The sequence below is a fragment of the Cheilinus undulatus genome, linkage group 11 (genome assembly GCF_018320785.1).
Source record: "Cheilinus undulatus linkage group 11, ASM1832078v1, whole genome shotgun sequence".
In the NCBI taxonomy this organism is placed as follows: domain Eukaryota; kingdom Metazoa; phylum Chordata; class Actinopteri; order Labriformes; family Labridae; genus Cheilinus; species Cheilinus undulatus.
In genome coordinates, this window is record NC_054875.1 from 34996627 (window position 1) to 35024393 (window position 27767).

At 39.1% G+C, this 27767-nt stretch overlaps 2 protein-coding genes and 1 long non-coding RNA gene across 4 annotated transcripts; 2 read left to right on the top strand and 1 right to left on the bottom strand.

Annotated features, from left to right (window-relative positions):
- Positions 1 to 341: 341 nt before the first annotated feature.
- On the top strand, positions 342 to 1996 carry spryd4 (SPRY domain containing 4). Its single transcript, XM_041798843.1, has 2 exons — positions 342 to 525; positions 1448 to 1996. The coding sequence occupies exons 1-2, from the start codon at positions 393 to 395 to the stop codon at positions 1987 to 1989; spliced, it is 675 nt and encodes a 224-aa protein (XP_041654777.1). The 5' UTR covers positions 342 to 392; the 3' UTR covers positions 1990 to 1996.
- Positions 1997 to 2468: 472 nt separating this feature from the next.
- On the bottom strand, positions 2469 to 21119 carry gls2a (glutaminase 2a (liver, mitochondrial)). 2 transcript variants are annotated; one of them, XM_041798842.1, is made up of 18 exons: positions 20782 to 21119; positions 18908 to 18995; positions 15349 to 15470; positions 13271 to 13400; positions 13105 to 13184; positions 12790 to 12953; positions 11958 to 12016; positions 9464 to 9496; positions 9312 to 9370; positions 9160 to 9226; positions 8998 to 9048; positions 6698 to 6874; positions 6479 to 6610; positions 6290 to 6382; positions 6064 to 6125; positions 3944 to 4020; positions 3777 to 3840; positions 2469 to 3693 (listed from the first exon to the last, which is right to left on the bottom strand). In XM_041798842.1, the coding sequence occupies exons 1-18, from the start codon at positions 20991 to 20993 to the stop codon at positions 3537 to 3539; spliced, it is 1827 nt and encodes a 608-aa protein (XP_041654776.1). In that variant the 5' UTR covers positions 20994 to 21119; the 3' UTR covers positions 2469 to 3536. The 2 variants fall into 2 exon arrangements, with proteins under 2 accessions (XP_041654776.1, XP_041654775.1); XM_041798841.1 differs by having other exon boundaries at positions 18908 to 18998; positions 20782 to 21118.
- On the top strand, positions 20337 to 27332 carry LOC121517234. Its single transcript, XR_005992543.1, has 3 exons — positions 20337 to 20440; positions 23087 to 23118; positions 27236 to 27332. It is a non-coding gene; the product is annotated as an uncharacterized LOC121517234 (long non-coding RNA).
- Positions 27333 to 27767: the final 435 nt, after the last annotated feature.

A 27767-nucleotide genomic window follows, 5' to 3' on the forward strand; every position in this document is an offset into this window, starting at 1 on the left:
CTTTCACCACTATTTGTAAATTATGTAACTATCAACAGAACATAGGTTCATTGTTTTCCCGGAAAACACAATCTTATTTGATAAATTTTCTATCTTAGAAAATTTTTCATCTTGTAATATGTGAAATGATGTTTTGGGGTTTAAAATGAGTGTGGCTGAGGGTCGTCTGGGTGTAAGAGACACACTTACTGAGAAATGACGTAGTTGCACATTTTGACACTTCAGTTTTGACAGGCAGGGCTGGCAGCTGTCCGAGGTACTGATGGGAGGTGCCTTATTGCTGTGGCGGGTCTGGGTGTTCCTCTCCAGGCCTGCAGGAGGCAGCAGAGCGCGCTGTCGCTTCACTTAAGAAACTACAACATGTGAGCAACAGCAGCATACGCTGTGAAAACATGGCGCTACCCACAAATGCAGTCCGTCTCTGTCGCCTGGCAGGACGGGCTGTCACCTCCCTGACAGTTAAACCAAAGTGGGCTGTCTGCCTGACGGCAAGAAGATGCTTCGTATCAACTTCGACGGGAAACAGTGAGTGAATGTGCTGTGAGATCTAGCATTAGCTAAAGAGATATTAGCTTTTGAGTCGAAGTTGCAGCTCTGAGGTCGATGCCCTTTGAGGCAACACCCAACTAACTGACAACTAACGGCTGATTTTAGTAATTTTCTGGAAAGTTCCCAACGCATAAGGCACGAAAACAATGCTGTACACATTGTTAGGAAGACACGGTAAGAAACCCTCGTGTTGACACAGTGGTGGTTACCTTAGCAGACCCTGAGCTGCTTAGTTCCGTATGCGCATGCGTGTACGTGAAATGTTTTCGCACTGGTGGCTGAGATTTAATCAAGGTTTAAGTGCATAAACCAATGTCCTGAAGACAAGAGTAACATTTTAGATTCATGCTACCTTTAATTATACCTCTGCTACACTACGTTTCAGTCCGATATTCCCCGCTTTAATATATATTAGAAATTTTCATTCCGATTTTTTCTTTAACACTAAAAGCCAAAACAATGAGGTTCTAGCTTTCTGCCAACAACACAAACATGGTCAGTAGTTTGACTTCCACACTACATGATGGTCACTACCAAGAGAATGATCCCAATTTTCATTCAATATATTAAACAACCTTGTTGCAGTTTCATATTCTCTTGTAGTTATTATGCAACGGGGAAAGATCATATGTCACTGTAAACCCCTCTGGTATCAATCGTAGCTTCTCCGTACTTGCAGTAAAATTGATCTAATTTTTACTTGAGTAGATTTATAGACCAATACTCGCAGAAATATTAACCAAGTGCCTTTACTTGAGTTCAACACTTAGTTACCTTGTCCACTTCTGCTTACAGTTAACACTGATTTAAAATGAACAGACTAAAACAAGGCTTTTAATGTAAATCTCTGGCAGTCCTGCTGAAAAAAAGACTTTTTTTCTCCTGTATTTCTTTGTAGATGTGAAGTTCAAGCTTGATGAGCGAACAGCCCACAGCAGTTTGGACCTCTTCAAGAAAGATACTGGTGTGATCTACCGGATGCTAGGTCTGGATCCCAGCCATGTGCAAGACAATCCAGAGCGTTTCCGAGACTGGGCTGTGGTGTTTGGTGATGAGAAGATCAGCAGGGGACGACACTACTGGGAGGTGACTGTAAAAAAGTCCCAAGAGTTTCGTCTAGGTGTGGCAGAGGCGCTAATGTCCCGAGATGACTGCGTGGGTACCAACAACTCCTCTTGGGTATTCGGCTATGCTCAACGCAAGTGGTTCGCTATGACCAACAATAAGATTGTTCCTGTAACGCTGGTGGGCAAACCAGATCGTGTTGGCATCCTGTTGGACTACGAAGAGGGCCTTCTGGGGCTTGTGGACATCGAAAAACCCAGGATTATTCACACAATCAGGGTCCAGTTCAAGGCTCCTATCTGCCCTGCGTTTGGACTTTGGGATGGGGAGCTGCTCACACACTCTGGGCTGGAGGAGCCAGAAGGGCTCAAATGAAGCTGGATGTACTATAATGTCCATCAATATTAAAGTACATCCAGCTTCATTTGAGCCCTTCTGGCTGGAGGAGCCAGAAGGGCTCAAATGAAGCTGGATGTACTTTAATGTTGATGGACATTTAGATGACATGCTTGTATTCAGCATTGGGCAACATTGATCATAATGGTGCATAAATAAGCAATATCTATACAGGGATTCATTTACAGCTTGGTGGCAAATAATGGTTTAATTTCTGTGGTCCAGTTGGTTCATAATCATGACTCTTAACAATGCAACTTCATGAATGCCATCCAGCCTCAGGCAATCACTTCATTCATACTGTTTTTGTGCATACCTCTTGTATCACCTCTCAGACTAATGTGAAAATGATGTATGTTTATGAGAGAAACATTTACTGCCAAATTGTCTTAATCTGTACTGGCATTACCTAAACAGTTACAAAGTTGAAATCAATACAAAATGTTTGTGAACTCATGTTCAAAATGTATATTGTTTAATAAAGAAACTTCAATAAAAGTACTTCTACATTTGCATTATTTACAGCAGAATGTTACATATTTACAATGGCATACTCAGGAATCATTTCATTGCCAAGGTTGAACTGGGTAAAAGACAGCTGATAAAAATCATTGATTTAGGACGATGAATTTAAGTAGAGAAAATTACAATAGTACATTTTTATCAAATGGCTTAATTGCACAGAAAAAGAAGGCTGGATAATTAATCAATATACAAACATAATTACAAAAGGGCTTTAACATCTCATGTCTAAAAGCATCACTTCAAACACATCCACGTGTCTTGTTTGCAACAGTAATTTGCATAAAATGTTTTTGTTGGAGCTTTTACCAGTTCCAGTGGCATGTGGATGTGTCTGATATCCAATTAAGTACTTCGAAGCTCACCCAAATTATGCAGATCAAATCCCTAAAAAGAATAAAAATGAACACAAGAAGTGGCTACATCAGTAAAGAGTATCTCTGAACTGATGCACACTACACTGAAAGTATTCCTCGTGTCACCGGCAGAAATAAGATTGAACAACCTCCTGTTGAGGTAGAATAATAATGAAGCAGCTTTGGGAATATTTATATCCTCATTAATGGGAGGGAATAAAACCCTCTGATTAAATGATGTACTGATGAAGCAAAATATATTTCAATGTTTTAAAAAAAAATAAGCATAATGAATATATACTAAATATTTACATCCTGGTGGCATTTTCAATCAAAGGCAAAGCCTGAGAAACAGTTCATTAATGTTGCAATAGCAGCCAAATCATGGCTTGATATAAAGTCATTTTCTCAACACAAGCAACACATTGCTTGTAAATATAGTGTTGTGTTGAACTTTTCCTTCAGTTAGCAGATATCAAACAGAGGGACATCATTTTGCACCATATAGATTTTCAGCGGTACAAAGAATGACCCGTCTACCAATGTTAAGTAACATCAACTTATCATGTTCCTCAATCATTCAGTTCCCTTTAGTCTCCTCAGGCTCATTTCTCAGATTAATTTTTCACCACAAACCCTCAAGATCCCTTAAGCGATGCTCTTCAGCGTATCCAATGCAGGCTTCTGCTCCTCCGTCTCACCTTGGGACATCCTTTCATCGTACATACTCTGGTACTCCTGCAGGAGTGTAACAATCACTCCATGGCCAAACTGCAGGGCATCATCTACAGGTGCGTTCCCCCACCTGATGGATAACAAAATGTAATTAAAAATAACACAGTACCCAATATTTTTCTGATTTAAAACGATTTTAAGGAAAACCATTACCTGTCTTTCATGTGGGGATTCACTTTGCATATTTCAGTTAGGAAGATAACAGCTTCCACATGACCTGAAAGACAAAAGAGAGCAACCTCGCCTTATTTAATTTATTTCTATTTGAATATCAAAGCCAAGATTATTGAGGCATGAATAAACTTTTAATGAGCTGTCACCTTCTGCTGCAGCAATGTGAAGCGCTGTACGAGAGTCGTAGTCTGTCTGCTCCATGTTCACAGCTGAAAGGGCAAATCTGGAGGGGTAAAAAAAGAAGCAGAGTAGAAGGGAGGACAAAAACATGTATGGAAATGTAAACTGTTGATGCCAAACAGTCTGAAACTATGCCGAGTGGCCCTGCCGTTACACAAGCAGAGAAGATTTTAAAGGTCCCACATTGTAGTAAGTGAATTCTCATGTCTTTTCTATTATAAAGCAGGTCAAGGTGAAACGTGAAAGAATCAAAATAACCAACCAGCAGAGCGACCGTCTAATCTTTTTTTCCGTTTTAGCTTTATCCCCAACACAGCCCTAAGTTGTCATTCCTTGCTGAGGTATAAAAAAATATGGGACATAAAAATATGGAGAAAGTGCTACACAGTTATGGGTTTCAGGAGGCCAATGTATTATTATACAGATATCCTAAGAATAGCACAAGAGACAGGTGGCTAATTAATCTTAAGCAGCGGCATTTTGTTTAAATTGGAACCTTTGTTCCTTCAGATCTGAATGCTTCTGAAATGAGGCATCATGCAATTCTGTTTTTTAAGATTATTTTTGGGGCTTTATTGCCTTTATGAAACAGGGAAACATGGGGCAAAAGATTGGGAGAGGACATACACCAAACAGCCAGGAATGGGATTCAAACCTGCCACCAGTGAGGCAGTGTGTGCAGCCTCTGTAAACAGTACAGGGCCTATAAATGTATTCACCGATATTAATTGGCTATTTGACAAAAAAAAACAACAAACAAACCCTCTTTAATGTCAAGGTCAAAACAGATATCCTTAAAGTAATGTCAATTATATAAAAATACTCCATCTCTGCAAAACTGCTCAAGCTCTGTCAGGTTGCATGGGAACAGCCCCTGTCATTTCTAGCCACAAATTCTCTATTGGGCTGAGGTCTGGGCCTCGTATTATCTCCAGAACAGTCTCCTTGTTGTCTTTAAACCATTTCTGTGTACCACCATTTTGGTCTCATCAGACCAAAGAACTTTTTTTCACTCTCCCACATGCCTTTTGGCAAACTCTAGTCCAGATTTAATATGAGTTTTTTTCAACAGTGGCTTTCTCTTTGCCACTCCCCCATAAAGCTTTGACTGGTGAAAAACCTGGGCAACAGTTGTTGCATGCAGAGTCTTCCCCATCTCAGCTGCTGAAGCTCTTTTAGAGTAGTCCTAGGTATCTTGATGGCCTCTCTTACTTTGATCCTTCTTGCACAGTCACTCAGTTTTTTGAGTATGTCCTGATCAAGGCAGATTTACATTCCATTTATATTCCATCCATTTCTTGGTGATGGATTTAACTGAAGGCCAGGAAATGTTCTGTGCCTTGGAAATTTTTTGTATCCACCTCCAGAATTATACTTTTCAATAACCTTTTCTCTGAGTTGCTTGGAGTGTTCTTTTGTCTTCATGGTGAAATCGTAGCCAGTTATACGGATCAACTAGTGATTGGACAGATACAGAATTCTTTACACTACAATCACTTGAGACACATTCACTGCACTCAGGTGATCCCAGTTTCACTAACTGGACAACTAGCACCAATTGGCTGGACCTCTGTTGAATTAGCTCAGCCACTTTAAAGGGGGTGAATATTTATACACTTACTTATTTTACATTACATATTTTTATTGGATTGACAATTCTATGCAGAAATCTATTTTCACTTTGATATTTAAGAGTTTTGTTTTCAGTGAAAAAGCCAAACTATATCGACCATGATTGTTTTTTTTTAAATCAATAAAAGGTTAAAACATCCAAGTGGGTGAATACTTTCTATAGGCACTGTACGTATATCAGCATGTGCTTTCCTGCTGAGCTAAAGCAGCTGCAAATTCTATTGTTCATCCTGCTTTTAGTCTTTATACCAAGCTAAGCTGACATGCTACCAGCTCCAGGGTCATTATTATTTAACAAGTACAGAAGAAGTATCAATCATTCCATCTAATGATCAGTATCAGTAAGAAGTGTATCAGTGTCAGTGTTTCTATTGGATTGCATCATACAGCTGTTGACAGTTTACTCATGTGTTGTGATGAAAAATGAAACATACTGATTTTATTTTTTTCTCACCTTCTGAGAGCAGCAACGTCACCACTGTAGGCTGCAAACATCAGGTTTACCACTGACTTGTGCTGTGGATCAAAAAGAAATCATTAAGTCCAGTGGTGGACTGTTTCTACATAAAATGTTTCAGCGAGATTCTAACCCAATGAGGGGTTTATGTTGTTTTATGTTATGTTTTACACAAAAGTCTGGGAGAGAATTACAGCCCCTACGCTTGTCAAACTGAACTTACTGGATCATTATCTGATTTCCTCCTGGGGTCATGTTTCTTTGTGAAGTGTCTCAGGTTGTCATAGTTGTGGAAGTTGAAGTACGACACCAGGTCCTTTAGAATCAAAGGTAATAAAAGATGGAGTATTTGATGTATACATAAATCCACAAATGAATTATATATGATTAAACTGGGACTGCAGCTGAATACCTGACAGAAGTGAATGCCACGAACACTGTTTCCCAGCCGATCCAAAGGAGGGGACCAGCACATCATACCCATCACATTTGGGACCACCAATACAACAGCACCTGAAACCCCTGATTTAGCAGGCAAGCCCACCTGAACAAGAGGAGCAAGCAAAATATTACAGCCTGCAACAAGGGCAACAATATTTCTTAACATATCCCTGATTGCCTGGTGACTCACATGGAAGGCAAACTGTCCGGAGAAGTCATACATGCCACAGGAATGCATGAGACTGAGGGTGTTACGAACGGCTTCTGCACTGAGCACGCGCTCGCCTGTGATTGGACAAATACCCCCATTGGCCAGAGTGGCAGCCATGACGCTTCCTGACTCACAAGTCACCTCAATGGAGCAAAGCTGAAATGGTTAAATCAAGATTAAAGACAAGTGAAGTTCAGAGGCAAAGCTATTACTTTCCAAAAGTTTGGGATTTTTGGGGAAAATGTCTCTTAATACACAGACATCTAGCCATCAAGATTGTTACAAGATATCACAAAGCATTCAGTAACTGGGTAGTATAGCTTAGTATGAAGGCCGGTGAAAGGGACTAACCAGCTAGCCCAGGTTAACCTAATAATATAAGTAATATTTCTAATTAGTTCAGGCCCATAATCCTTGCCCCAAGTAGCCACATTTTATGGCTATACTGATATGCTGCCATAATGCTCTTCACCTCACATGTCAAAAGTGAACTGATAGCACTGATAAAATCTGATCAGTAATTGCAGTTAAAGCTTTTTTGCTCTAAACAGAGCCCTTCCCACTAAAATAGCTGGGCCCCTAAAAAAACCCAGTGACTGGGCCCACCCCAATTATTTGATTTCACATTCCCTCATTTTGAAATTAAAAGCTGTTAATTGTTTCTGATGAAATTGTTTGTGTCATTTTTAACCCTTTTCAACCACATTTTCCTGCCTGTTTTGACATTTTTTTATTTGCCATTCATTTTTGCCTCTTTTGACCCATCTTTATCACTTTTTGTCACTTAACCCATATTTGCTATGCCTAACCCCCTTTTGCCACTTTTCTACCTGTTTTTACCACATTTAAACCATTTTTGCCACTTGTCACCTATTTTTGGCCTCTATTAACCAATTTGTGCCTGTTTTAACCCATTTTGCCACTTTGAACCCATTTGTGTCCTTTTCAACCCATTTTTGAAATTCAGTTTCCACCTTTTCTGCCCATGTTTTGCCATTTTTACCACTTTCAACCCACTTTTTCTGACCAAAAGGAGGTGATGTTAGCCAGTTGTCAAGCACCAATAGTAATGTTCCGACATGCACGGACTGACATTAATAAATCACATCAGTTGGATTGTGAGTTCAATGGGGGACTCAGGGGCCCAGCCCTTTTCTTTGATCAGGTCTGGGTGCTTACACAACTATCACCCACATTCTGCAAACCAACTTCACATCATCTACCCACTGTTGCAGCAATCCCATCTTAAATAGTGTTCATTTTTTACTTTTTCCTGAGGGTTTTCTTAAATTAAGTCTAGTCAAAAGAATGCAGCTATAATTTGTGTTTGATTAATTTGTATTGAATTGAGATTTTTAACCTTGAAACGCCCCTATTTTGAAAGTTATAATGTACATGTTAAACAAGCAGATATCAAATATATCCAAACACAATATATATCGTCAATGGATGACTTTGTTTCAAAGACTGAAGTAAAAATCACTCTGGGTTCGTTGTATTCAGCTCTTTGTTTACACTTTCTTTAGGTTATGCTTTGGTCAGAATCTTTCATACAAGTTTTATAAGTGTTATTCTGCATGTTTGTTTATGTTTCATATATCATTACTACTTCTGATTTTCTACCATCATGTAGGGGAAGAGAGGTGGCCCCACCCAATCAAAAATGTATATGTAGAGGCACAATGCTGGAGCCTTCTCATAGGAGCATCATCCAAAGAAAACCATCTGACTTCTTAAAGAAGAGACCATACTTTTTTGTTCTAAAAGACTTCAAGGATTAGAACCACATCAATGTTGAGCTGCATATTAAAATGGAGATCAGACTACAGATGGCTGCACTTGGTTGGAAAACTGAGAGAGGGGTTGGGGAGAAGGGGAGGTGATACTTTGAGGAACAGTGGAGTTTTGGCTGAAGAAAAGCTTTGTTTTGGTCTGACAGACTGGTGCTGAAGTTTTACATCTAGTCTGAAAGCCAAATATTATACCTTAAAATAAAAGGTTTGTGAAGGTTTGGGCTTTCTTAGGCGGCATGTTTTCCTGGCTGGGTGTAGTGACTTAATGGAGTGCTGCTGTCACAGTAAGGTCACCAGTTACCAAGCAACTAGGATGCTTTATGTCAGACTAAGTAATTTGGCTCCTGGCTGTAGCCTTATACTGATCATACAGGGCTGGAATGTAATCTTATCTTGATCTTGACATTTGAATAAAGCTATTTCAGAGAAATGCTGAACATTTTTTGATGGTTCATCCACTGAATACTACAAAGTAAAGAATCTTACCTGAAAGTAGAAATCAAGGGCTGCTATCATATCTGAGTTTTCAGGAAAGCACTGATAAAAGAAAGAGAGTCCACACACAATTAGATGTTTATTTTTTTTTCTTTTTCTGAAAACTAATTACTGAGTTCTGTTGTTGTCAAGCACAAACATCCCCAAACTCACCTTTTTCTCTTTGAGGTAATAACCAATGGCAAAATTTCTATCCCCAGTCTCCCTCTCTGACTGAAAACTACAAGAAAATAACAAGCATGAGAAAATTGTAATTCAATTGGCAAAGGATAACTGTTGGCATGTTGTTAACACAGGGCACTTACGTGGCATTGCTGAAGCCCACAAACTCCCTACCAGCCATGCTTTTCAAGAACTCCATCACCTGCAGTAACATATGAACATATGAGTCAGCAGGGACTCCAAACAAATAACTGATATAAAAGAATATAGGCTGAAAATAAAAGGTTTTCCTTACATAGTCAAACCTCTGGGCCTTGTTGGAATGAGGCTGTCAACACAGAAAGACAAAAAAATGAACACTCAAGCTGCTTGTGTGCCAAGAGTCAGTGTGTCCCTATAGATGGCAGTGTTCTAGTACTTAAACATGGTCACATGGTGAGGCCACTAAGCATGTGGGCATTGAGGTATGCTGTGTACATGATGTTTTTGTGTGCCTGTGGCTCCATGTGGCAGTGTGGTCACTGGCCAGGGGGTGTTTATGGCCTGCTTGGGTTTCACGGAATGGTGAGGGATCATTACCAAGTCGTAAAGTTACCAAACAGGGACGACGGTCACATTCATTTTTAACGACTCCACATGATTTCAAGTATTACAGAGATTTAGAGACCACCTAAAGCATGATGAGCAAGATAGGAAGGGATCCAACTTATTTCCAGGTAGAGACTGTGCAGAATAATTATTAAAACCTCTTATTTTTTGACTGAAAACTTTCCTTTGTTAATGTTATATCACAGGTCAAACTAGTCCAACTTAGACTTTCAAGCTTGACCTCCTCAGTGTGTTTATAAATCATGGTAACAAGTGACATTGCTCCACTCAATGCAAAAGCACGTACACATTGGCAGCTAACACACCTTCTGTTCTGGGGGCTGTAATTGGCCAGAAGTGCACACACGCCCCCACTGTCAGCCCAAACATAGTCCTTCCCTCCTGTGCTGCTAAACCTGACCCACATATGATAAAAGGTTCAGAGAATCTCCTCTGTCAGCTGTAAACTTCCAGATAAATCCATGAGGGAAACGTACACAACCTGATTTGACTACTCACACAAAACTTACACTGAGGCCAAAGCTCACAGATAAAGTTTGGTGGCTGCTGGTCAGTCAGACGATCGTGACCAGAGTCCAGCAGCTAAAATCAAATGACTGGTAAATAGACGAGATTAGCTGGGGACGGCTAACGTCAAACTTCAGGGGTGACTTGGTTTAGATTTTCAGATGGTGTACATACATGTTTCCTTTAGTTTGATTCACTGTGAATATAACAAAAAAGTAACTGAGGATTAAATGCAATAATTCTGGCTTTTCCTGGATAACTCATGATAATAATCACATCCAGCAAGGTTGCACCATTGCAGACTGGGTCTTCATATCATATAAGTTCTGCATAATTTAAAAAACTTAATTTCATACTGGTGCTGGTTTTGCAAGAGTGATATGTGAGCACCCTTTCCATAGACTGCAAATACTTGCAGAGTCAGATTTCACAATGGTTTCTTGCAAGCAAATTTCAAATGCACGTGAGACTCCTATAGGGACCTCACGTGTGTATGCACAGGTCGTACAGTAAGTATGGCAATTATTTGCTAAGTATAACGTGCCCAAAAGAACATGAGAGGAGGGATTCTCATTTTTCAATTTGCTTCTGTATTTATGTGGTTGAGTTCATTTAACTTAAGATGCAGCTCATAGCAATTTTCTGAAAAAACACTGAAACAAAACATTATTAAGGCTAATTTATGCTGTTTTCAATATGAATATGGATATGGCGGATCCGTACTGGTGTTTTTTTTGTCTACAAATCTGCACATTCTCTCAACGCTCACAGATAAGGACCAAAAGCTGCAATACCACTGTTAAACATGTAAGCAGTGTTGAGTCGTTTAGCCAGCAGTTTAAGCCAGAGCAGCAAATGCAAAGAAGAAATCAGAAAATGTTGCAACTTTTTTGGTCAGAAACTATAAACATACATACAATGTTATCTAAGCACCCCTCGACCCACTTGGAAAAGCACACATCAATTTAATTGTTTTCATTGACAAAATCTCTATGTGACAGGCCCCCAATAACTTGTTCTTGAAAAGAGTTCTATGTATAAGCTATCCATTATTATGGCAGTGTATTAAGCGCCACTGTAAAAAAAAAAAAAAAAAAAAAATAGAAGGATCTGTTAATTTCCATCAAAAAAACATGTAATTCTCAAGTTTAAAAAGTTGTTAATTTACAAGACAATTTTGCTTCTTCTATCTTTTTCACCATTTAGCTAACCATTTTTGCCCCTTTTGAATACTTTAAACCCAATTTTGCCGCTTTATAACCACTTTTCACCATTGTTACTGACCATTTTTGCCACTCTACACCCATTTTTGCTACTTTCAGCCAATTATGGCCACTTTTAACCCATTTTCGCCACTTTTGAGTATCTTCTCACCATTGTTACCGACCATTTCTTTTACTCTTAGCCAATTTTTACTACTTGAGTATGTGAACCAAAACTATTAATTTATGAGATTATATAGTCTAATACTTCAAAATCCAACCGCTGTTTTCCTTTTAGTTTCTTGTAAATTTCTTGCTTGAATCTTAGTCTTAAGTGTCCCCTAATGTCCCCATTAAGGACAACCAAGTATGTTTTTTGTAAATATCCTTAAATGAAATCCCTGTATCCACTTCACATATCCTGTGATAATCCCTGTATTCACAGCAGACAGCAGGCTTTTAGAATTTTACCTCTATTAAAGAACTGATGACGATGGCTCCAGCATTCACCATCGGGTTGTGGGGTTTCACTGCACAGAAGACGAGAGCATGTAATCACACATGTGCCCACAAACCACAAAAGCAATCAACTGCTGAGATTAGAAGATTTTGTATTTCGCAAGAGAAACAAAGAGGAAGCTTATGATCAGCTAGTTAAATGAACACACAAGGACAAACTGTTTCGGGGCGGGGGATAAAAGGTAAAGAAAATTCTGCAAGTCCCCATGGACAACTATTTATTCTTTCTTTTTAAAAGTGATGTATCATACCCCTTTTCAATCTTTTTACATAATCCTCTATAAATGAAATATCTCTGTGTTGCTTTGATCAAAATATGTAATATGGATCAAGCACCAGAGGAGGTTTTTTGACCCTATGTAACCGAGCCCTAAACAGCATGCCATCATGAGCATAGCTGTGTGTTCCCATAGCTGTGGGTGAAGAGCTACCAGGTGAGGTGCAGGCATTATTATAATGGCTGTCACTGAAATGTCACAATGAGCACAGCTTCTGAAAAAGTGCCAGATTTCATGGTTTCAGACACAGGCTGACCACAAACAGAGGACTGGGTTGGCTTATTTCACAATCTGTGGGTAATGAGACACTCTGGATTTAATAACATATTGTGCAAAAGTATGTGTCCCCTTTAAAATCTGACCTTATTCTTCCTTATCTTTGCTCTGATAACAATCAGAGCCCATTGGCATAACTGTTCAATGACCAGAATTGTGAAAAATTGGAAATTTCAGAGCTAATAGAGCTAATATCTGTCGTAAAACTCTGGATTACAATCTTTACTTACGGTCATCATTTAGTGACAGTTTGTTGAACTTGAATCCACTGGGCTCTTTGCCTACAAAGTTGTGGACGTGCTCGCTGCCGAGATCGTGCACAGCGATGGCATACTCCAGAGGCTTCACACACGACTGCAGACAGAAGGGAACCTTTGTGTCACCCACAGAGTGTCTGTTTGATATGAGGATGGGATGGAGATGGAAATGAAAAGAAAAAAAAACAGAAAAGAGAAAAAGAAAGAAAAACGGTGAAGGGTTAGTGAGGTGACACAGTGGAGGTTTTCATAATGGGATCATGGTTGGAACTAGAGATGTAACTTTACCTCTGTCCATCAATGGTGCACAGAGACACACCCCAGAGGTCTGGGCTGAACTTAGCCAACTGAGGAATGTAATCAGCTACCTGGATGACATCATTAAACACATTAGTTTAATTATACTACATTACTTATATATGTATATATGTGAGCTAGCATATTCATTACTTACCTGCCCAACCTCCTGCTGTTGTGCACTGTCATACATCTTATTGATCTGCTGGGTAAAATCTTCAAAGTCTGGGATGATGAACTTTTTCTTGAAGGCCTTAGTCAGAAGCATGATGTTGTTTCCCACACATCTGTAAGAGATAGAACACAAGATCAAGCTGATGCCATGGAAAGAATCTCAAAAAACAAAAAGCAGTGGAAGCTGTATTTAGTACAAAAGGTACAATATGTGGAGGTTTTTGCACTGAAAAGTCTACATTAAAAATGATTACTCTTTTGTTATATACATACTACTAATTGAGCACTTACATCACCTCAAATATCTCAAAAAAATATTCCAAAGCCAGAGAATTTCTTAGATTTAAAGCTGTGTTTTGACATGGCAGCTGTCAAGATACATGTTTATCATTTGAAATGCTGGATGTTATCATGGTCTTGTTTGAAAATGTAGGTCAAAATGGGCATAAATGCCAAGGGAAATCTGTTTTAAAACCAGCTAATGACTCTTCATAGTTTTATTTTGGCTTGTATTACATTATGTCCATAGTATAATGATTTTGATAAAGACGGCAATATATAAACACTGCTTTTCCCCTTCAGTTCTTTGGGTTATAAAAGTTTCTTTTCAATAACTTGAAAACTCACTTGTCCTCACTCACTGACATTTGTGCTGCCTGAGAAATGTTTGTATTACTGAAAGCCCAATCAATTTCAATTTGGCTGAAATGCCCCACTCCTTAAAGGGCATTCATCTTTTCATCATCACACAGGATATAACCAGACATGCTATGCTATCCTCACCCTCTCACTGAAAACAGACAGCCGTAACAGCCTATGTAAGCTGAAGCCAATAGTCAGAATAGATTTACATTGTTATTGCTGGACAGCAAGGCGGTATGAGCCCAAGAAAAGGTACATTCTCACACTGCTGGTTTGAACTAAAATATCTAGTCTGCAGCCCTCGCTAATCTGAGGCGATGCTAGCGTGAGATTTTGGGACACCAGGAGAAAAGAGTGGAAAGAGCTTGCATTATTCATGTGGGTCATTTCCTAAAAAAAATCGGAGATAGCACTCTCTATTTCTAGAAGCATATTCTTAGTGAGCTTTTAAGTGATATTCAGGAAAAGATAACCTCAACAAGTTAGGGGGAAAAAGAAAGCCGGATACGGCCAATTTGGTTTGACAACTGACAACTAGACTGTGAAACTTACTTCTGTTTCGGGCCAAAGGATGAGACACAGAGCATTATATTTCTGAGTGATACTGTTTGGCAGTAGTCTGCATGATGCTTACAAATCATTTGAGCCTATTCATGAGAGCTTCAACAGTAGCTGAACAAATACAGGCATTTATGAAGCAAACCTGTTTCAAATGGAAGATTCTAGACTCCAAAACATGAGACTTCACTGCTTTTATTTCTCATAAATATAAGTAAATAAGTCTTCTTTTGGTTTGACAAAGAAGAAATTGAAGATGTCATTCAGAAATTCTGAGCAGAATATTTAACATTGTTAAAGATTTCTTAGATTATTAATCATGAAATTATCTGGTTGGTTAACAGATGATGAAACAACCCTTAGTAACAGCCCTATTTCTGATGTAATACCCACAGTCTGGAGCTCTACCAAAATGCTGCCCTTTCATTATCAGGCCCTGAGACGCCCCGTGTCCTGCTTCACCCTCTGCTGCTGTGGCTGGCATGTGCGAATGAGAATTTGGTTAGTGGCAGCTGTTAGCCATAAAATGCCTGTCTCTGTCAGGCTCCTTGACTCAAATAGCGCTGAGCACAGTTTCCTCCTCTGATTACTCTTTTACATAACCACAGAGTCATTATTATTATGAACAACTTTTACCTCATCTAATGTGCAACTTTCATGTATTTTGAACACTTTTTTGAGGGGAAATCTTCACATTCACTTCAAATTACCTTTAGTAACTTTTAAGAGGACAATGACTGACATGTACACACAATGTTCAGTGTTCTCGTCACATGCAGGTAAAAGTTGAATACTTAACCTCTGCAGCATGGTATGCATAACTATATCCATATGCCAAAAATAATCAAAAGCTTTTTTCACCTTCTGAAAAGCTTCTTGTCCATCATGACAGGCCCGATAGAATCACGTGTGGAAAGCCGCATCTGATGGACACAGTCACGCAGCCGGGGGTCAGACGTCAACAAACCTGTTTTTCTCAAAGCCTGGTGAGGAGGTAGGACATATACAAGGCTATTAATACAAAAAGAAGGGAGACCTTAATAATAGTCTCATCAGACTTTAAGGTCATGCATGTGTTCATATAACATAATTTTTTAGAACAGCTGTGTAGATGGCATATATAGATGCAGCACTTCAAACGCTCAGGGGTATCAACATGTGACTATGAAGGAAGAGCCAGCAGACACCAGATGACTGGAGTCCCCCCTGATAAGTCTCTCCTCATGCTGTCACTGACTGTGTGAACCATATGCTTCTATTTCAGGGTCCCATGTGCATGGCCCTCAAAACTGTAACACCTGCAAATGGAATAACTTCCCACAAACGTAATAAGCCGCAAACATAACACAAATCTGCAGCTTCGAATGTAATAAACCCATAAATACAAAATAAATAACCAACAAATGTATAAGCAGTTGCCAACTGCAAGATTTATGTATCTACCAGTGTTTTAAGACTCTGAAAAGAACAACTTCCTGTTTCATGGCCATGGCTATGTTCTTTAATGTGACTTGGACTAAAGCTGACTTGTGGGAAATAATTACAATTTTTAAAAGCCAGAGATTTTTTTTCCATCCCAGACACATAATAAATCCCTGCAATGTATTAGCAGCTGCCTACTGCAAACATAATAACCATAACATTTACAAGAATTTATGTTTGTGGGAAGGTAAAAATACACTGTTTCTCAAAATTGTATTAGGTTCCCAAAAATGAAAATAAACATGAAATAAACATGGAAAACTGAAATTTGTGGTCATTCTTTGTTGTAGCCTTTTTATAAATGCCAGCAGATTCAAGTCAGCTCAAAAGATCAAGTCATATCAAGAAACACTGTCATGGCAATATATGTTCACCATGAAACAAGAAGGTTTTTTTTTAACGAGAGTTTTAAACCACTCATGGAGATACTCATCTTAGCGCAACATTTTTGAATGACAAAAGGAGAGGAATGATATCATTCTTTATATACTGCAATAACACTGCAAAATCCAAGGGGTTCTTCTTGAATTAAGCCCTCAGTGGGGTTCATCTGATCCAAATCTAAATAATTAAAGTTCATGGAGAGAGCTGACAAAAAAAACTTTTTTTTTGGCTTTGCTGGCTCTCCCTAAGTGGCTGTGTCTTAAACATGCAGAGGACAAACTTCCTGATACTAAAAACACATTTTGAGTGGATGGAGGTTTTAAGTTTTTATGAAACAATAAAACTGGCTGGGTGAGCATTCTGTACGCTATTTTTAATTTCCTCAGAGTGCTGTTTTGACACATTTTAATTGGCTCTGCTAAGATTTATGGCTCTACTGGTGTTTTCAGACTCTGAAAATACTACTTCCTGTTTCATGGCGAACAAAATATTGCCATGACTATGAGATTTTTACCTTTCCACAAATGTAATATATCCCTGCAAATGTAATCGTTATCAAATTTGATGTCACCTTTGCAGTAGATGACTGCTATTACATTTTACACATTACAATCTACAGATTTTTATTATTGTTGTGATTTATTACAGTTGTGTGGCAGTTATTACATTTGTAGGTGTAACAAGCATTCATGGCTTCTATAAGGAATTTAGAGTTTTACCTGAAACTAACTGTGTGAGAGGGTTTCTTTTTATATTTGTGAGCAGGTTAGAGTTTGTAGATTTAATACCTGACATGTTAAGGTCTTGCAAATTTGAGCTTGCCCTGCAAAATACAGTGTTTTACATAGGATCACCTGGTACCTGTTATAAGATACACACTATTATGTTGAATAGCGAGAAAATTTGTCATTTGATGATTCAGTTTACAGGCTAGTGAGCATCAGTTATGCTATTTCACTATCAAGTATGACAAGACTTGAACATTTGCAATTTTCCCTTGTTTTTTGTCAAAGGGGACTGACAAATGACTTTTAGCTTGTTTGGATAGATTTGTCTTCTGTACTTTTTGAAAATGGGTTATTGACATAACAGTTAAGTGCGTCACAATGAACAATAATAAGTTATGATAATTAGTCAGACTTTTTAATCATATATACATTATGGGCCATTAAACTTATCATCTCTTGTTCTTTAGGTACTTTATTTGTGACTTCTTCAGGGCTTGGTAACCCTGTCCTAATGAGGCATTTTGTAAGATATGTTAACATTTTTAACTTGATCTGTCAATTTCTGTGTTGAGTACATTTCACACTTATCATGTATTGTTATGTTTATGAGAAACAGAGCTTCACTAGCTTTCAGGGTCCAGTGATTAAGTTTTTGTTTTTGTTGATTTTTGGGCCCAAAAATGGTACCTCTTTGCCAGGGGTGAAAAATTAAATCTACTCTTATTTCTATAACTAAGTAGCCTTCTTTAAGTGATTTTACTTGCAATTTTACTTCAGTATATTTTTGGAGAGGAATGGTACTACTACTACTTCTACTACTGATAGCCACATTTATCCTATAGCTCATAAATAGATACAATAGAGACAACAGATATCCTGCCAGTCTGTTTAGTAACCAGACTGGTGGGATATGAATTACCTCCTTCGATTAAAAAAATGAAGGACTAACAACTGCCCTAACAGGTTTTTAGGATGTTCTTTTTTGCAGTTCTCTTTGTGACAGTGTGCTTACACTTTCACAATCTACTGTTTGTCCTAACTGACCCCATTCACCTCCACAAACACCTCCAATCATCCGTGCTGTGACAACAAGCCACCAGTGTTGACACATGCCTCTTCTGCGAAAAAGCGTGCTCTTTTTAAAATGACTGAGTTTCCATAGACACCAAGGTCACCAGATGCCCATGTCGGCCTTTTTTAATGGGCGCATCTTAAAGGTTGCAATGGTTTTGTAATAGCTTGTTAGTTGGCATGGTGCAAAAAAACTTTACACAGGCTTTCTTTGAGCTATGTACAGTCTAGAACTGGCCCCTTACAAGACCCTGAGAATATGAGCTGTGACATAGATTCACTGGGTGTATGTGTGTTGGGTCCATGGACAGGGATGTCTGTTGCCCTACATTCTACCTTAGTAACTTAGTAAGCCCTCTGATTTTGTTTTTGAAATGAAATGTCTAAAATTGAATGAGGGTGTCAAGGCACAACATCAAATTGTAAAATGTTTTTGTAATTAAGCCCTAAAATACATTAATTGTGAAAAAACTACATGTTGTTCTCTGGTGATTACTGCAGTGTCACACCCTTTATATTTAGCTTGTCTTGTTACATAAGAGAGTCCCAAACACATTTCAAACTTGACCCTGGAGACGCTCTGGATTCCTAAAGTTTGCCCTTATGTCACTCGTCAAGGTTGGTTTAACTAAAGTCCTACGTGCTTTAAGGAAATACAATCCTGCTGTAGAGAAGAGTGAGTTCATTTGTACGCCTACAAATGCCATAGAAAGTCAAACCACTCTAGAAGAGATATGTCTATGTTGTTGACTTACAGAGATGAACTGGGAGATGGGGATCATCTCTTTGCCTTCAGTTATGGTGTAGAAAAGTAGGTCTTCCATACTGGACATCCACCTGCTCCTGCTAAAGCAAACAGTAAAAAATATGCTTTTAAGTTTCACTGGCTCATAACTGAAATCCATGACCAGTGTGTCAACATATTAGTCAATAACATGGCAAGCAGTGCAAGTAACGGTGAAGGTCCTGAGATTGACCTACTTCTTCACATGCACTCAGTGTACTTGGGATGGCAACCTTATGCCCTAACTGAATGTACATTTAAATAACATACAGTATATGAGTACAAAGCTCACATGAAATATGAGTTAGTTTGGATGTTGTATGGCTAAAATATTTATACACCTATTTTTAAACAGGATTCAAATTTTGAATTTTCATGAGAAAGCGAAAATGTATCACTTGTAGAATGAAGCAACCTGACTCCAGAACCCAGTAGAATTTAGCTCCATCCTAGTTTTAACTCAGTGACTTTATTTTAAACACAATATGTTTTTTTTTCATTTATAATGTTTTTGAAAATGTAGTTGCTTGTCAAATTAATTAAAAGGGATAAGCCAAAGACTAATGCTTTGAATTGGATTATGTGAACTACCAAACAATGAAATATGATTGGCTTAGCATAAAATTTGGTTACATTATGTGTTGTTAGTGAACGAGCGGTACAAAAAGCCAGCTCTTTTACCTGAACAATAAGATAAGGATTTAGTTTTATTCTGATTCTTATTCCTATCATTACATGTCGTATGTGTGTTATTTGAATGAATAGTAGGGATGATCTTTCCACACACTGCTCTACCACAGGCACACCACACATTAGGGACACGATCTAGATGGTGTTACATTGATCTATATCAGGGGTGTCATACACAGCCCAGCCAGTGGGCAGATTTCATCTGACCAACAATTTTCAAGAGGCAGTATGTTTGGAAAAATAATTACATGGTATTTTCATTTATAAAATAATAAGCATAATTGGAGTGAAATGCCAGCACAAATAACAATCATATGTCATGACATTATTACATTTGGCAGGTCAAATGGAGCCAAAATGGTACTCAAATGAAGAGCCATTTGCGCTCTTCTTGGTAAGCTGAGCCAAATGACTCCAATCACTAAAAAGTGCTGGATTTCCCATCACGAGTTTGGGTACAATGCATGCTTCCCTACAAATTTAATAAATTATGAACAAATAAAACAACATTACGGCTCATCTGATCAACGCTTATCACATGCATAAAAATAGCAATAATTTTTTAAAAAAAGGACAAGCTATAGTTTTGCAGGACTATTTCTTGCCTCCGCGCAATAACCGCCTCGGCAGTTACCTGGCGTAAACCTTTTTGAAATCACTACGCATATTAATTTTTTTTAACTTTCATTTACGAATTGGTTTGTAACGATTGGAATTGTAACTGTATTTGACTTTAACTTTCGCCTCAAGTATATCTGTTGGGCTTTTTTTTTCGAATTTCCAAATCCCAAACTTTCAAGTTGGAATGAAAAAGGTAAACCTTCTGCAGTTATTTTATGCTAACTCTCACCTAGCGGGTGCACCTGCCGCTCACCTTAACCGTTGGGCTGCTGAAGCTAGTTTTAGGTTTGGGCTAGCTAACGGTTAACGGTCTCTCTAAACAAAGCTGCTCAAAGATATCCATAAACTTAATCATTATTTTATTTTTTATAATAATGATAATTACAGGGCACAAACTACCAGTCAACGACAAACAGTGGCGAGCTTTGTCACAAAAGTACCCTAATGTATGAACGTGATTAACAGTGGTGAATAATAACATTTTGGTCAGTTACTGGTAATTGATTTAGTTAGCGAGATCCTAGGGAGACCTACCTGGAGGGTCCTTGCTCCACATCAGGGCCCGTCTGGTGATGAAAGGCTCTATGGATGAGGGGTGATGCTGCGGCCCAGCAGGGGAGAGAAACAGGTTGCTGTGTCCTGGACACGACGATGCTGTCAGCTCCAACTCTGGCGGAGATTCCTGCATTTTTAAATAGCTGCAAGACTCCCGGGTTAGCTGTCCTCAGCCTTTTCAAGCAGTGCATTGTGATAAGTAGAACCTAATATTTAATAATTTAGACGTTTTCTTTTTTTTGCACAGTAGCTGATACAGATTCTTGTGGCCAGTACCCCTTGGTCCTCAGAGCTTTAATAGCAGCTGCTGTCTTGCATGCTGGATCAAGTACAAGCTGCTTCTCGGGGGCGGGGCCGTGACACTGACAACTTTGTTCAGACGGTGGGGTCAATAACCAGAAGCTACTGAAACCAAATCGGCATGGCTTTCCACTACAGCCTCTGAATGTGAAGTGGAAGACCCCTATTCTAGCTGTCTTGTCTTCAGAATCACTATGTGAATACAGGTAACCTTGTCTTAAAGTTGATGATCTTTCAAAAACTATCCAGCACAGTTAACATCTGGTGTATTATTTATGACATTCAGGAAGGTATGGTCTATAGCTCCCCTTTGGATAGTGATACTTTTGCCCTACATTATTAATATAGACTGAGTTAAAGGTAGAGATGAGCTCATATAGCTACAGCTATAAACAAGGTAACATTTTACGTAAACTGGCCTTGGACATGTGGCTGTATGCCAGCAAACAGGGTTGTTTAGCTGTTATCACAGAAATAAGGTCATTTAAAGCCTTCCACAAACTGTTGATGCAATTTGATCTGCTTTTATGTAATACTTAACAAAACATGTTTATTTGCAACTTGTAGTTTATTTCAATATTTCTATAGTTGATGATTGTGGTGAGGGATTTGGGAAAATATTCTAACTGTATTTTTTCCCAACATTGCAAATGTCATTTAATATGTGATAAGTTTCTCAGCTTCTGTGTTTTTCAGCAATAAATCATACTAAACTAGAAAAGCACCCAGAGAGCGCAGACCTCTGCCATCAGCCCTATCTCCCAATAGTGAAGAATCCTTTAAAAACATTCCTGGATTCAGACGGTGATTCGGATGACTCCCAAAATCTAATTCACCGATTACTCCCTCCCTGGTGGGGTGGAGACATGGTGAGGCAAAGCATTGGCTTCGCTACATGTGGAAGTCATGTGAGGGGGTGAATATTCTTCTATTCATCCCAGCATTGTGAGTGTTCTTGCTACAATTCGCTGTCTTTCTCTCTGTTACGCTCCGACTCGTCTCCTCAAGCGTTCGTGTCTTTCAAACTGTATAAACTCCAAAACTTTGAATAAGTTACTGATGTCCTCCATCTCCTGGTGTAAAGTGGTAACAGCACAGACCTCTGCCATCAGCCCTATCTCCCAATAGTACAGAATCCTTTAAAGAATTCCTGGATCCAGACGGTGATCTGGATCAGTCCCAAAATCTAATCAGTTCTTCCTTATGCTATTTCTGACATTTCCTGCAAATTTCCTGAAAATCCGTCCATGACTTTTTGAGTTATGTTGCTAACAAACAAACAAACAAACAAACAAACCCACCCAATCACGTAACCTCCTTGGCAGAGTTAATTATAACCAACATAATATTAGATGGATTGAACTAAAGCTGATCAAGGTTGAAAAAAATATCTGGTTTTGATCATTTTGATTTACAAGGCAATTACCTGAATTGTTGTATTGAAGGGTGTGGTTATTTTTGTCATTCTCATTTTGATTAAGAAAAACAAACAAAAATGAAAAAAGTAGGATTTTTTGTAAACTATTCTAAAAATGAATGATTGCATGATGTGAAGAGCATTACATCTCTACTGCAAAAAGTTGTAAAATAGTATTTTGACACACATTTCAGGTTAAAAAATGTTACACCTCCTGTAATCTGGAAATTGCAGCAGGCCAAACTGTGATTTAATCTGAATTTTGACTGCCCAGCCCTAATTTTGTCCATTATAATGTTCCACTTATTTGACTCTTGGCTGCAAGAAAACAAAACTTTGTGAAATTCGGTGCATATGCCAACATAGATCTGTATTTTTTAATCTGTCATCAGTGATTTAACCACAGACTTGTGATTCATGATCTGTTTCTTGTGTAGTCTGGTAAATATTGTAAATATTTCATGAGCCATGTTACCACTAGTGAACCCTTCTTCTGCTGTTGGATGGCGACACCCAATGGTGATTCACTGACACTGACACTATTCATTTTACTATCTTGTCCTCTAGGTGGCGTCCTCGGCCCAGGACCTTATACCCAGGTCAGTTTGCTTTTGTTGTTCTGTTAAAAGGGTGCATCACAGCCGGGTGTCTGAGATCCTTCCTATCCAAAGGTATTTTTTTCTCCTTGGCAGATTTCCCAGTGCTTCAAACACAGTTTTTTCTATAATTTTTGATCTCTTCAGTTTGAGGCCTGGCTTCCTGTCTTTGATGTTGGCCGCTGTGTTGGGGTGCTTCACAGAACAACATTAAATGACTGTGATAGAGCATTTTCAACTCACTAGGAAATTAAAATGGGAATTTGACCCTTTTGCTGTTTATCTTGCTGTTTTCTACTACATTTCAGTGTGGACAGCAATTTTAGTCAATCAGGAGATGATCTGGAATCCTGGTGATAAACCACAACACCAGAGTATTGTTTCACAGACCACATGCTAAGCATTTACATTCTATATTTTCATGCTTGCAGACTTTCTAATATTAATTTCCAGGCAGACTCTCTTGTGGTTGCCTTAATATTATCTCCATTACCAAATAAACAGGGCCGCACAAGGAGCTGGTGGTCTCCCCTGCATTTTTAGGTGTTTGACTCCTCCATAGGAGTGAATGCTAACCCATGGCCTCCCTGCACTACCTCTGCCGGTTGTACCTTCTCTGTTTTCAGGCGAAAATGTTTTCCATTCCTGGGCCAATGAATGCCACCTTTGTCCCTTCATCCTCCATCTTATGTGAGAAAGCCCCCCTTGCTGCACTCACCAAGCCTGCACAAACTTAACCTCTTCCCCCCTCCACCTCACACAGGAAAAGAAACATACCGGGTCTGGTGCTTTGATTCAGGCTCAGTAATCTGGAGATCTGGATAAAGCCTTGGCTTAGAGACCACTTTGGACAGACAGTTTTGGGGGACTTTAGGGAGAAGGAGGTGTAGGAGTGTTAAAATCTCACCTGAACAGTGTTAGGATTAATGAGACAACAACTATACTTGGGATTACAACACAGACAGATGTTGTGGAAAGATTAACAGCATCTAAAAACTGAGAGAAAGATAGGCAAAGATGCAGATTTTCTCTCTTCATTTAAAGTTTTTAATGTCGGGCATTGTTTGGAATTAAACATAGTGAGCAATAATTGTTAGTTATAAAGCAATTTGAAACACTGGGACAAATTACTTATCCTCATTATCCCTCTGCTCTGGCCAAATTAAACCAATTTCATTTCTGTTTTCTCAGTATTGATGCATGTTTTTTTTCCAGATTAATCAAAATTGATCTAGTCTCTCAGAAAAAATCACACTCAAGCTACCACAAACCACTTAAATATTTCACTGCAGCATGAACAATGTACCTACATCACCTTAATTTTACCCATTTTAAGTTTAAGTAAATCAGAAATCTGTTTCAAAACTTATGACTACCTGTAGTGTAGTAGGAAGTTGACTAGATGTATGAAATGAGCACAGTACATAGTGAAAGTAGAGATTTAATGCATGGCTTGATGCTTTAATACACGGTCAAATTAAAGGATAAGAGCTATTATCCTGGTGCCACCCAGGAAGAAAGGAATTCCATCTCGTCTCCAAATTGATCCCCCCACTCAAAGTGATGCACCCACACACGGGAGAAGAAGGAGAGAATTGGTGCGGGGATCTCTCTATCTATCCATCTTTCTATACAGCCATTTAGCCATGTGATAGATACTGCTTCCCAAAGGGGGTGACTAAAGGGACTAAGGTGTTAATAAGGTATGTCACAGTCTTCTGCCACATGAAAAAGTGCCCGGTTTTCAAACATGCCCCCCAAAAAATGTAAAATACAAGAAATGAGTGTAAACAGAGGTAAGATGACAGCTGAGTTTGGACGTAATTGAGTCTGAGCACTTACTTAGAAGAGGAAGCCCACATTTCAAACTAATTATTAATCTCCCATCAACCTCTGTTTCATAAAATACCTAAAAACTGGTGAAATCATGTTCTCTGCTCAATAACAGCACACAAGCTGGAGATCTGAGAAGGTTTGAAGCTACTTTTTTAACCAATTGGCATACAGTTTTACTGTTTTTGGTTCAAGTCTCATGAGTCTTGCTAACTCATGCCAAAACAGATTGGCAGAAGAGCAATCAGAAATCTCTCTTTTAAGAGATCCGGATCATTTGGCTAAGCTCAGTAGAGTTGTTTTTTCTGGCTCCCAAGCAGCTCTTCATCTTTTAAGAGTTTGGCCTTTTAAATGTGGATTAATTAAGGACAAAAAAGAGGAAAGGAAACTGGCACTCAAACAGGATCTAGCTACACTGGCACAAAACTCCTCAAGACTCTTGTCTCCCTTCATCTGGTTAGATGACACTGGACACTAGAAGGTCTGTAGGACTGAGTAATTTGTGATTTTGATCACCTCCACCCCAGGTAAACCGTGGAAAAAATCCCTTCTTTGTAAGGTGTAAGGGATCATACTCAGTGTATATAGAAATTTTCTGGTGATAATTGCTGTGTAAAGGTTCATTTAGAGCTTTAAAGTACTAACTTTCCTCATTCCTATTCGTTCCTGACAGCTGTCCCCTACTTCCATCCTCACGATCATGCGATTGCAAACAACCTATAGGCTGACACAACTACCTTATTGTGCATTTTGAATTAGCTATTCCATATTCCTGAGAAGTAGGGGTTCATCAATGCCACATTAAATGCAACATCCAAATTATTTTGGAAGTTCATTTTTTCATCAGATGTTCTTCACCCCTCCTCTTGACACTTTATCTAAAGTTTTCATTCGCCTCCAATTTTATCATCCATTTTTTTTTGTTAAGATATCACCACTGTGCACTGTTGTAGCTCAGTGGGTAGAGCAGGCAGATAGTCTATAGTCCTCAATGCACCAGTCATGGGATTGATTCCTGGTGTCAGCACATATTTAGTGTATGTCTTTCTCCCCATAAATTATGTCCCTTTTAGCTGTCCTGTCATATACAGGTGCAATGCCCCAAAAATATATCACCAAATTGCAGACATGGCTCCAACTCTGACTACTACTACAAACCTAAATAATAAGAGATGCATCTCTACTCAGTAAGTGTTAAGGATTTACAAAGCAATGCACTAGTGCACAGTATTAGTATCCACATACATTGTTATATGAAATGTTATGTAACTCATACAGTGTTGACACAGAAAATACTCCATGAATGTTGTCATGGCTACTGTAAAAGTTTAGATGAGCTGACCTGGGCTGTCCTGAAACTGATTTTGTACAAATAAAAGATCTTTTTAAATAGAAAAAGGCCCTTATGTAGTGTTGTGTGTTCAAAATGTGGTCTTGGGACCGGTCTCAAGACCACATTTTGAATACCTTGGTCTTGTCTCAGACTCAAGGGCATTTTTACTCTGTCTTGTCTCAGTCTCTGACTGGCTGAACTCGGGATTTTCCATTAAGACCAGCACTGATCTGCTATTCTTCTACTCACTAATGTGATAATAAGGACAAGCACTTGCTAAAACAACAAAAAGCTACACCTGCAAAAACTTTGACATCAGTCTGTCTTACTTCTAGTCAGAAATACCTCTGAACACTTACTTTAGGCCTCATTCACTCAACAAATCTAGTTCAACATCTAATTTTCAGATATTTAGAATAATTCTGGACTTGTCAGTGGCTTTGAAATACATACAAGGATTTATTTTTTGCAAGAAGTTAGTTGAACAACTTTTTGAGATTTTTCTCGGTCTCGACCCCCAAAAGTCTTGGTCTCATCTTTGTCTTGGTGCACTCTGGTTTCCGGCAAGTCTTGGTCTCGGATAGTGTGGTCTTGAGTACAACACTACCCTTATATGTGAAACTGCCCTTGGGTCAACCTTTGAGGGTCTGCCCCAGCAGCTAAGCACTAATGCTAATTTTTCTCCTTCAACAAACAGTACCAGATTCTTGCTCTAAATTCTGTATGTTATATTCATCAAAGCCTCAAGGGGGCGCTAGTGTGGCACCCTATCTCTGTTTATAATTTAAGAATTAAATGTTTTCTGTTTTTTTTTTTCCTTTTATTTACTTCTTAAGTTTGTCTGATTTGAATCACACTGATACCAATCTTATTTCAGTAACGTTGCCACTTTGAGAATGTTGCAGCCTCTAGCATCTTATCCATCCTTTAATGATTCCCTTTTGTTAATTACAGCCTGGACAACCAAATCAGGTTTACTTGAAGGACAGGATACATCGTGGAGACGGCCATCCTTCAGGACCTCTTGGGCCTCCTTCTCCCTGAGGTGGCTGCTGACTACCGTGCCATCCCTGCTTTGTGTGTACACAGAGGACTGAAGCCACCCCTCCCTTGCGGTCACTTTGCCGAAACCCAGACACCCTCTAGACCCCTGGAGCCTCTGTGCACCCGTACAGTTGTGAAAGGTCAGCCCCCCCATCACCACCCTCCGTCCGTCACTGCCATCTCTTCCCCTTCCCTTTCCCTCAAACCAACCCCCCCACCTCCTCCTTCATCCTCTGAGCTTCCACACCCTTCCTCACCCACCAACCCCCATCCTCACCATGCAGCTATCCCACTGCCCTGCCATCTCGCAGCATTCCGCGGGCCGTGCACACAGAGGCCTATTGTGTGTGCTGGGAGACGGCAGAAGGCAGCATACAGTCAGAGCAGCAGAGAAAAAGGATGTGTAGAGCTGAAATGGACCCAGTATTCTTGCTGTACACTG

Excerpts from the sequence above, each read along its gene's own strand:
- spryd4 (XM_041798843.1), top strand. The coding sequence starts at position 393 with ATGGCGCTACCCACAAATGCAGTCCGTCTCTGTCGCCTGGCAGGACGG. Across the intron at positions 526-1,447 it reads ATCAACTTCGACGGGAAACA|ATGTGAAGTTCAAGCTTGAT; the intron begins GTGAGTGAATGT and ends ATTTCTTTGTAG.
- gls2a (XM_041798841.1), bottom strand. The coding sequence starts at position 20,993 with ATGCACTGCTTGAAAAGGCTGAGGACAGCTAACCCGGGAGTCTTGCAG. Across the intron at positions 9,049-9,159 it reads ATTACCTCAAAGAGAAAAAG|TGCTTTCCTGAAAACTCAGA; the intron begins GTGAGTTTGGGG and ends TTCTTTTATCAG. Across the intron at positions 6,126-6,289 it reads GGAAATCAGATAATGATCCA|CACAAGTCAGTGGTAAACCT; the intron begins GTAAGTTCAGTT and ends TTTGATCCACAG.